Here is an 11,281-nt window from a genome sequence, read left to right on the forward strand (position 1 = left end):
TTACGTGGGAATAATAGAAGGATGGGACTCTTAAGGCTTATGACGGGAAGCCTCAGAGCAGAAACTGGCTCCAGCTGTGCCACGGGGCTATTTCTCGATTTTTCAAAAATCAAATTACATAAAAAAAAGATCAACTGCTCACACAGAAAGCAAGAAGGAATGGAGGATTTATTACATTCTGCTTTCTATCTCCTCGGAACAGCAAAACACAACAGCCTGTGGCTAGCAAAGCCTAAAACGAATCAAACGGCTGCACAACCGGGAGCCTGGTTTGCTTCCCAGCAACATGAGGTCTTCCAGTCTAGGCATGCACTGAGAGAAGCTTGTTTCTTTAGCCATGTATGCATGAACCAGCAAAAAAAAAAACCTCCCTGATGATGTGTGTGAAATTTAACACAGCAGCACTATGAAGAACGGCTCCATTAATAAGTAAGGGGTCGCCAGAGTCACTTGGCAAAGGAAAGAAATGAATCCCATGATACAGGATGACTCTTTCCAAAGGCCCGGCTATATCCATAGCAACTGGCAGAAGGGGAACTCTCTGACCGGCAGAGGGCAGAGGTTGGAAGGGAACACTATCAAAGAGGTTTTTACTGTCGATTGACAGAGCGGACACGTTTGGCAGTAATCTGCCACGTCCAAGTATAACCTCAGCCGGTAAAATCATGAGATCGTTAATCCTTCCTAGGGTTTCTGCAAATGTCTTATGTCGTGACATAGGCAATGGTGTTACCTGGTCAAAGTATTGTCTCTCAAAGTACTTGTGGCACAACTAATCAATTCCCCCCACTGCTTATTCCTTGTACAATAAGCCTCTCAGAGTACACCTCCCTGCTGCTTTGTGAAAAAGAAATTCTAAAGAGGGATCTGTTCTCTGTAATCATGCAAAATTCTCTGGACAAGACATGTCTGTCTGGCCCTCATCCTGCCCGGGCCCTTCTGTTTCTCACGGACCCCTGCCTTCACCCAGGCTCTAGTCTTCACTGGTCCCACGGCCAAATCTACCTTCACAAAGGGCATGTGCTGCACCTGTTGCTTAGCCTCACTCCATATCACTCCAAATTACATGCACCTCTCAGCATATCAAGTACTGGTAGACTTGGCCAAGAAAAACATCATCCAGGAAGTCCGTGAAACTCAGAAACATAGTGGCCCTCAGAGCCGCTTTACAGACATTTTACTAATCCTTTTAGCAATAGAACAAGCAAAGGTTTATTCCATGCAGAAAAGAGAAGAAAATGTTACGGCTGTGGAGCCTTCTTCAGGTGTTTTTTTATTTTATGTGTGCTTTGCTGATGCTAAAGGTTCTGAGATACTGCATGCATTCTGTATGCTTTTCTCATGTTGATTGTGCTGAGGCCTCTGCTATAATTAATCAAGGTTCTTTTAACAATTCTGTGACCTGCCATACATGAACTTCAGCTGCCAATTCAGTGAGATCCATTAAGAACTGAAAAGATAAATTCCTCAGATCAATACCTTCCTAGCAACTGCACAGAACAGGTCAGTACTCAACGATGACCTTCCTCATGAATCACGACCCACTGGTGACAGAGTCCACATGAGCAGGAGGCTGGTCACCCAGCAGGCGGGCTGTGGGAGGCCCGTGCAGCTGAAAGCAGAAAGGCAGCTCTGCGACTTGATGAAGCGGCTCTTCTCCAGTCACCGGGGCCTGCCTATCTGCCACACTTCACTTTCAGTGTGCCATTTAAGAACCACCTCACTACAAGGCACTTGTAATGAAAGACAGCAGGAATTATAACACCGACTGCTGTGAGGCTTTGCATCAACAGCAGCTCAGCTTAATGGAGGTAAAAGTTGAGCTCTTAAAAACTCAGTTTTGGAATTTCTAATTATCTTTAGTCGTACAGCCATGGCCCCATTATCAAGGTGTGCACAAGATCCTTGGTTCCCTGGAGTTTTGAAGTGCTCTTCTTCAACGATCCCATTCACTCCAGGCTTCTTCCTGAGGAACCAGGCTGGTTCATGTTCTGTATGTTACAGTGCTGGCAGCTTTGTAAAGGTCTCGGTCATATTGGTTTCTTGAAAAAGAAATCTTGTGTTCCAGCCTTGTGATCTGTACTACTCTGATAACTCTTTATTCAGGCTTTACAACAGACAATGCTGTCTTTTAGAAAAACAAAAAAAGGCACAGATCAAGAGCGACAATTCCACTAATAGCAAAAGGAATTGATTCTTGATGACTGCAGTGAGGTTAAGGCTTGGCACAAGGGATTGTGAGCTTTGGCATTTCAAACTGACAGGCTGATATTTTAGTCCATCAGTCTTTCTTTGGGTACTCATTTTCTGGGCAATTTTGATTAACAGGACCTAGATATGCCCAGTATCTGAACCGTAAGTGTTCAATTCTCTCACTCGCCTTTTCTCTGTGCCTTACTTTCAAAGCCAGCAGTGCATTGCTCTATTTACTGCAGGGTGTCTGTAGCCCACGAGGGCTGTATGGTGATATAGATTCCATTTTATCATGAGATCATTAAGACTAAACTTAACAGCCAACTAAACCGGGTCTTCAGGATTGAAGCAGGAGGTGACTTAGATCTGCGAGACCAGGGATGACAACCAGAACACCTCTGTTGGGGACTACACCTCACCCAGGATTGTGTCCGTTTCTTATTCGCCACCACAGATGCAATTCTGCTCATCTAGCAGGATGGGGTCTAGTAGATGACTGCTATAAGTGCAAAGGGTCTCAAGCCAGTGAGGGGTTAATCCTCCCCGAGCCGTCCTCCCCAGCTCTCACTCACACCAATTGCAGCCATGTGATGTGGCAGCCAGCACCCAGAGAATGGAAAGAATGCGATCGTATGACTGTTTACCCAGCGAGCGCTGTGAAAGGATCCCAGCTCACCGAGAACAGAGAGAGATGCACTCCTGCAGAGACTTTCCCACAGAAAACCCGATGCACAAACAAACTCTCACACACAGGCAACCCCGATCACCCCTCCCACATACACATTACCACATAATATGTGCACAAAAACAAACTTAATACCCCTCGCCCCCAAAGAAATAACAAATTCACACAATACTGACAACGAACTATGAAGAATAAAACAGCACTGTACCACGTGGTCCCACTCCGGGCTCATTTTAAAATTCTGAAAGGGTTTTCTTAATAAGGTCAATATTGGAATGATAAAAGGCAGGCAATGTTAAATAATGGAACAAGTAAAGGTTTATTCCATGCTGAAAAGAGAAGGCACCACACACCTGAAGAGGGCTCCACACTCAAAACATTGCGTTTCTTTTCATCTCTTTCCAGCATGGAATAAACCTTTACTTGTTCCTCTGCAGCCTACGCACGCTGAGGCAGCCGCCTACTTGAACTTCTTCAATGTTAAAAAATGCCAATATTAGGGAAAAGGGGCTATGGGCTGTTTAATTCTACAGGCGTTTTAAAAGCATCGGTCCTTGGCAACCTAAATAAATGGTCAACTACAAAAAAAACAAACATGCCAATCACAGATCCCGAAGATGTCTGTTGCGACAGTGTCCTGTCAAAAGCTCTGTTAGACCTATTCATCAAGAAGATCTTTTCCAGAAGCTGAAAGCATTTCTCAGGCATTTCTTAATTAAATTTCTGCACAAAATGCTGCTTTGAAAAAGAGCTGGGGGAAGAATGGGGGGTTAGCAAATCGGATATTGCAATATTTTACTTTCTCCCCTCCTGCAGGGGAGGCTGAAAAGATCGGAGACCCCTCCATTGAACTAAGAGGCTTTCTTTTGGTGGATCAACACTGGCTGTGGCACTTCGGGACACCTAGCAGACTAACAGTATTGCATAACTCAAATACACAGTATAGTAAGGGTGTTTCCATGAGGTTTACAGACCCGTTTTACAACATGCATGGTGACCGTGAAGGGCTGACAAATGTCAGGGCTGTCAGCATTCTATCACTTTTCATCAAGGCCCTGTCATGTGGATTTTCGAACCAAAAACCTGCTCCTGATTTTCTAATATCAATGGATCCCCCGCCCCCGTGTGATTTGTTTGAACAATCCAGTGTGAACAGTATCTTAAAACTCCTGGAGGAAGTGTGGATAGTTACTGTACAGCCTAAATTTTTAAATCTGAAAATAGGCTTCAGAAATGATCAGTCATACAAACCGACAGACGATCGAATAGATTGTCTTCAGTAATGGCTTGTGGGACCCTGCGAGATTTCATCGACTTGCATTGGTTGACATAAACTCAATACATGCATGCACAAACCATGAACGCAGACAGTTCCAACACCTGCTAATCGAGAGAGAGTTACAAGAGCACACAGGCGGACTGGGGTTATCACACAACGTGCGCGTGCACACCAACTATACAAACCACTCCAACTGTAACCACATCAAAGAAAGCTAAAAGAAAGAAGATCTAGCTTGATTTAGTGTTGGCTTCTCTCTGCCCTTGCAGCTCTAAAGTCTCGCCGTATGACAAGCACTTAGCACCCAATTCAAAAAAATACTGCTGAGACTGTAACACGATACAGAAACATCCTCCTCAAATAGAACTGGCCATTGCCACAGTCTGATTCATGTACAGTACTTTAAATAATACCGAAGAGTCCTTTTTTTTTTACTGTCTCCAGGGAACGGGGCAGTTCTAACCCTGCACCACTTTTTGGGCCACAACACAGGGCAGGGAAAACAATCCACGTAGATGATGTTATTTCTGCAGAAAGAACAGATAAAAAGGAGCTATCCAACCAGCAGACACATAAAGGCACATATGGGCACAATGGACTCATACTAGCTATGCAAGTCAATTGCCAAACGATTTGTAAAACTACTGTATTTTATTTTCCTGTCCTCGGTGCCAGAAAACACACAATGGTGGCCAAGAAGATTTAACTAAACTCCCATGGGGGAAAAAAATGCGGATTACAGCAGCAGCTTGCCATACAAATTTGCGATAATGCTAATGAATTTTAAGCCAACAGCATATTCATTTATGCAATATAATTAACATAATTACAACATTTACAGAACAGCTTCTCTAAAATGCAATTAACTTTATGAATAATCCATTAGCAGAACTCATCGAGGCTAGTCTTCGGAGGAGAACAGGGCAGGCAGTCCCAATACAAAGCGCTCAAGCCAGGCCAGGTTCTGCTGCCAGCCTTATTTATCACATTGGGGTGGGAGGGCAGGTTTGCGCCATATTTCTCTTAATATTTGCTTATAACTTGATCATTGGTCCCTATTTGCAGCTCAAGACTGGGCACTGAGCCGCTCATCACAGTTTTGAAAAACTCAGCATTTCTAATTGTTCCCCAATTCAAAATCCATCAGCCACTAGGGTTATAAATAAATGTCAACAAACCCTACTGTTCATCGATGCTCAATAATTATTCAGCGGACTGCTATTCCTTTACATCAAGTAGATCAGTGTAGGACGCACAGGATGATATTCACAACGGATTCCAGTGATTCTCTATAAAGATACACATGGCCTGACCATTGCTACCACACAGCAGCATGTGAGCAGGGGACTCATGACATCATGCTGAAGTTTAAGACAGGTACTGAGATCAGGAAGTTTGTGATTTACTGTTTTATTCTGTACAGATGGCAGTCTATCAAGACTAAGCTGTGGAGGGCTTTCATGATTCCTAAGGTCAGAACCTAGCTGAAGAGACAACTGATAACTCAATCTGGCAATGTCTTACAGAAAAATCCAAACACATGCAGGCTTGTTTGTTTCGTTGCCTCAAATCTGGTACTGAATGGCCCTTAGTACAATCTTAAGACCATTCTAATATGTCCCAAAGCCTTTAAGGTCAGAGGCATCATATTGGCAAACCGAAAACACTATAAAATGGGACAAGCTTTCAAAGCACATTGTTAATTTTGACTATAGAGCTGAGATAACAGTGAAATCTGTACATTCAAAACACTTCCTCCCCACCCTCACATTTGTAAGCTCACAGTGACTAAAAGGACACAAATACTGCTGCACACAGAAGAACGCCAGGCTAACGAAGAGTAAGAAGTAGATGGAACGATTTTATTTTCATTATATGAATGAAAAGGCTGCACTGGGCAGGCCAAACTACTGGCTGAGCAGAGACATTGGGTCCAATACACTACATATACAGCGGCCAACAAGTCCCCTGAGGTCAAACCAGCAAGTTTTTCTTTCTCCTGCACACGTGTAACTGGAGACTCGGATACCTAAAGATGACTGCGTGTTGATCCTTCAGTGTGTCAACTAGTTGGCTGGATCTACATGCATGTGACATTCTCCAGGGAGGAGTCATGGGGAAGGGCTGCTGCTGCTGCTTCCATGTGACAAGCAGCACAGTTAACAAGAGGGGCTGTTTTTCAGGCAACAAGGCACCGAGTCCCTTCCACACAGCCGGGAAGCTTCCCCTGCCGCAGAAACAGAAACGAACAGAAGAAAAACAACTCGCATTGGCACTTGCCAAACAAGCTCCGCCGATTCCACAAACAAGAGTCAACATGCAGTGGGCTTTTTGCTTTACTTTCCATATGAAATGCCTAATACATATTCCATGCAAGGCAACTTCACAAACTGCGTGCACGAGTTCAGTAAGCGATGTGCATTTCACTTGATCTTTCACATGGAAACCAAGCTCTTTGTTTATAATGAGATACAGCCCCTCTCTCCAAGCCCTGTGGCAATTCTGTACAAAGCCCCCACATTCCCTTCATAATGCTGGGATTGCATTGACTAAAAACATCCATTGAAAAATGGCAAAGATTTTCAGGGCAGTCAGGCAACATCTCCACGGTTAAGAAAAACAGCTGGAACCCGTGATATGAAGCATTGTCTGTAAAAACACCATAAGCCGTATCGTAGCTTGGGGCAATTTTGATTTTTCTTGAAATTTAATAGAAGAAAATGCATTTTCACAGTAATCACGTCATCCCCAGAACAAAATATGCTATACTGAGATACAGTGATATACACTGTATAGACAGTTAAATTAACACTAGAGCTGCAACAGCACATACATTCTGCACACCAGATGTTTCAATGAATAACGATCTGAATTTGCTTCTCTCACAAATGTTAATCATTTGTATGTTGATTTGAGTATTTGCAATTTTAATTTAAATATGCCTTCATGGCCTACAATATGATCTGTGCCGACACATTAATAAAACTCCAGGAAGGGTACAGCATCTATGTCTGTCTGGCGTGCAGAGCATTAGACTGCCATATTTCTGTTGGGCAACACTGTGATAACCCTAAAAGGTGCCAGAAACTGACAGTAACAAAAGCAAAATGATTATTTTATAGACACAAGACAGACTGTATACTAGACTACACAAAACTACAATTTAAAATTCATGTTGACGGCTATGTTACCATTTTGAAACTTGATCTCATCAGATTTCATGAGCTAAGCAAGGTTAGGTCTGATCAATCCAAGAATGGGAGACTTCCTAGAAAAATGAGGTTGCTGTTGTTAGAGGTACTGTTGGTTCATAAGTGGCGATTTTCCTTCTGACCCAGAATTTCATACCTCTGTGTGGTGACAGGAGACATAGTGATGTACTGTAGTAGGTGTCCTTCACGTAAGATGCTAAACTGAGGTCCTGATTATTTAGTCATTCAACATCCCACGGCTTCGCTCATAAGAGTAGAGGTGATAACCCCAGTGCCCTGGCTAAAGCATAGTACAGAGCTTGTCCAGTCTGCTCTTTCTGAAGTCGCCCCTTCATCGAATTGGTGAACTAATTTAGTGGAGTGCTGGCATAGAAAAGCTGCTATGCATCACCCAGGTGAATCAAGTGGGTACCCTCCTACTGTATATGTAAAGCAATTTGGTATTCTTTCTGATAAAAGCCACTACACACATTTGTGAAAAATAAAGCATAAAATAGCCAATAACACCTTACACTGGAAAGACTGAGGTTTGTTTTCCCTTTAAATTAAAGAATGTACAAGCCCAGTTATGTTTTTCACTCGTTCTAAGCTGTAAAAATCCTAATGGATACAGCACAGTATTCCTCTGGCGTGCATGGAGTTGAGCCCTCTGTAGTGCTGGGCTGAGGGCAGTCTTACAGAAACCCGCCGAACCGAAGCCCTCCCTTGGTCTGGCCGCTCCCACATGTGACCAGACTTTACATCTTCGAGCTGCTTCTCCTGGCCGGCGTGAAGCCAGTTTAACTTCTCATAACAACGATTACCGACTCAAGACAAATCAGTATTAACTGTAGCCTATCACCTCCCATTGTCTGGACTGCCTACTTGTCATTAAATTAAATCAGGGGCACTTGCTTTATCCTGCTTTGGGTACAGGACCACAGTCGGTGTTAAAGAACGGAATTATAGTAACGTTTTATTGCGTAATGGCGAGAAATCAAACTGAAGGCTGAGCAGTAACTTCAGTGACTCAAGGTCTAAGTAAATGTGCCGTTTTTGTGTGTTTCTTTAAGTAGCGGCTAGACTGCTCTTTTGGAGTCGTGTGACATGACATCATTTTGCGTCACGAGTCACTTCCACGGTGGAGACCCAGGTATTTGTCAGCTGCTGTTGCGCGTCTGTTGCCACCAGTGGAAGAGAGCGCTCTCGATACGCTTCGGCACGGTCCCCATAGGTGACGTTAGCGCTTTACGTGGACAAACACAACCAGCCGTCGTCTTGGATACCCTTTATGCAAATTATAGTTTAAAATAATCTCCGCAAAACCGCTTATCTGATGCTTTTTCCAGGAAAAGCAGTTTTTGGGGTGAAGTGGGTCACCGAGTTAAAACTAATTCTTCCTTCTTTTGCTTTTCTAATTGGAATCCTTGAGCTAAATATCAAAACAAATCTTCTAGAATGTTGTCAATATTATTCCGCTTCACTTTCAGTGTGGGGGAACAGAAATAGACATCTTGCTTCTCTGTCAGAAGCACTGCAAAAAAAGTTCGAGACCATAAAAGGAGATGCAAACGCTTAAAAACACAAGTTCATGTGACCTATTGCGTCTAGTTTTCCCCTCAAAACATTTCTGAAAGAAAACGATCATTCATTTTACTGTCAAGACAAAAGCATTTGGTGATAATGATGATTATTGTTAAGCAAAAATAAATAGAAACGTAATATTTCTTCCTACTGAATTGTTGCTTTTGCATAGTGGAAAAAAATGTTGGATGCCTTTAATCACTGGGACTGTCACTAAACATAAATCTTTTCATTCTCGCGGTCGTCTACCCTTAACCTGAATGCTTGCCATTTTTTCTAACTGGGACATCACATCCAGGCTGCCGTTTAAACGCTTCATCTTGTGACACTATACAGCGGCAGCGCTTCTGCGCTTGTCTTTGTCATGTAAATTCACTGACCGCCAGACCCCCCCCGTCTGTGGGCTGACTGGTTGGCTGGTTAGCTTGCTGCTTTCTCCCTGGCACTTAGCTAGTCCACAACAGCAGCGTCCGAGCTGGCAGCGCACACCCCCTTCCTATGAGCTATAAAAACACGAAGCACATGGCAGACATTTGGCACTGATTTTTAAAATCACACTTTATCATTTACCGTTATGCGGAGCCTCGCTGCACACTCGGATCGACCGTAGTAACTTCATCTTTTACCTTGCTTTTTAAAGCCCTCTCAATTTTGCTGCGCTTTAAAGGCAAACTGCCTCCAATTAAGTACTTAATATTGTAATAAGCATGCGCATGTGGTAGTTATCACATTGTGCAGACCGCTGCTGGTTTTATGACTTACACCCGCGCAAACTTAAAGAGTCCCAGAATCTAAACCGTTAGGGGAAAAGAAAAAAAAAGCTCTGACCCACATGTAGCTGCGTATAGCACATTTAAAAGCATTTCAGAATAACCTACAATATTTGCGATTACTGGCACGAATTGAAATTAAAAAGCCTATAGCCAGAGGCAGCAAGCACATTTCTAAAGGTCTGCAGTGTCCAGGAACGCGTCCTCGCATTCCGAAACAAGCGCCGGGCTGGCGAGCTGGCGAGCCGCGCCGCTCCGGGACCGAGACCCCGGGACTCTGTCAAGTGGCCGGTCCCAGCACAACCCCATCGACCCCGCAGGCTGGGCTGTCCGGAGCCCCGGCGCGCACGCTGCCAGACCCGCAAGCCTTCACATGGCAACAGACCCGCATCGGCAACTTTGTAGCGAAGCCGCAACTTTTACTTCCCCCCCCACCCCCCCTTTTTTTCCCCCCCTTGCGAAAAGTAACAGCTGGAAAACCGAGTCAACATCACTCCCCTTGCGCACGAGATTGCACCGAGATAAAGGCAGCCAGAACATGACTGCGCTGAGACTGAAATTAAACTGAGCAGTTATGTCTCTCCGGCGGGCAGATGCGCGCACACACACACACGGCTAAAGCACAGAACATTTTAGCGTGAAGTAAAAGCTCTTTACCTTGAACGGACAGAGCAGAGAGCCCCAGCGAAAGTAGACACAAAAAACAGAGATCCTCCAGCGCCATGAAAAACCTATTCCCGGCAGGAGAAGCGACGTGTGTGTGTCTATACGTACATAAATGTATAGCAGTTTTCTGTTTACACGTGCTTAGTTTCTTTTTTTTCCCCCCCACTCTGAAATTTCTCCTAAAGAGAACGGCAGTGAAGAGGAGAGAGCTGTCGCTGCGCTCTCCGGTCCATCGCCATGTTGTGAGCGAATGGTAATGTGTGTAAGCTACACACAGTCAAGTCCCGCTTTAGGTGTCCACTGGAGACGCCTGAAACACTGCCAACGGCCCAACACACCCCCTTTCCTCACGGCGCAACGCCATGCTGCTTCCGAGCAATCAGCCAACGGGAGAGCAGTGGCCGATCCGACCCCATAGTCTCTATAGCCATTCATTGACCGCGCAGCCCACAGCCTGCAGGAACCCTCAGCTGGAGCGCTCGGTATGAGCACTGCTCTGCGCTGCTAACATACCAAAAAAACAGCCCTGATGATTGTAATGTATTGGGGTCAGAGCATTAAAGCGATAGGTATACTTCTATCAGCTAAAAACAGATTCATACATCAAAGCATATATACATCAAACACTACTCTACATATAAATTATACCTTATTGCATTCAAGAAAATACAACCCCCTGCAATGAAATTATTTGTAGATACCCCTGTTCTGAATTGTATTCTAAACATACAGAAAATCATATCCCAGAGACGGGGGGTGGTGTAGGCACCCCTGTGTTGTACATACACATGATAAGGATCAATCTCTGAAGTAGCAGGGCTTGTTCAAGCAGCAGTAGGGTCTGTTTTGGGTGTCATTTGCCATCCCAACAGCTCACTGCCCTCAGTGCGGCAGTAATGCACTGAAATCGACA

The 11,281-nt window shown here is 44.3% G+C and overlaps 1 protein-coding gene across 1 annotated transcript in view; it reads right to left on the reverse strand.

Annotated features, from left to right (window-relative positions):
• igdcc4 (immunoglobulin superfamily, DCC subclass, member 4) overlaps positions 1-10,861 on the reverse strand; it is a 68,843-nt gene extending 57,982 nt beyond the window's left edge. Inside the window, exon 1 of the mRNA XM_088922296.1 lies at positions 10,360-10,861. Within this exon, the coding sequence (XP_088778422.1) occupies positions 10,360-10,426 (67 nt within the window). The 5' untranslated portion in view covers positions 10,427-10,861. The remainder of the gene's footprint in view (positions 1-10,359) is intronic.
• Between the last annotated feature and the right edge of the window lie 420 nt (positions 10,862-11,281).

Source organism: Atractosteus spatula, chromosome 7 (genome assembly GCF_055471065.1).
Source record: "Atractosteus spatula isolate fAtrSpa1 chromosome 7, fAtrSpa1.hap1, whole genome shotgun sequence".
In the NCBI taxonomy this organism is placed as follows: domain Eukaryota; kingdom Metazoa; phylum Chordata; class Actinopteri; order Semionotiformes; family Lepisosteidae; genus Atractosteus; species Atractosteus spatula.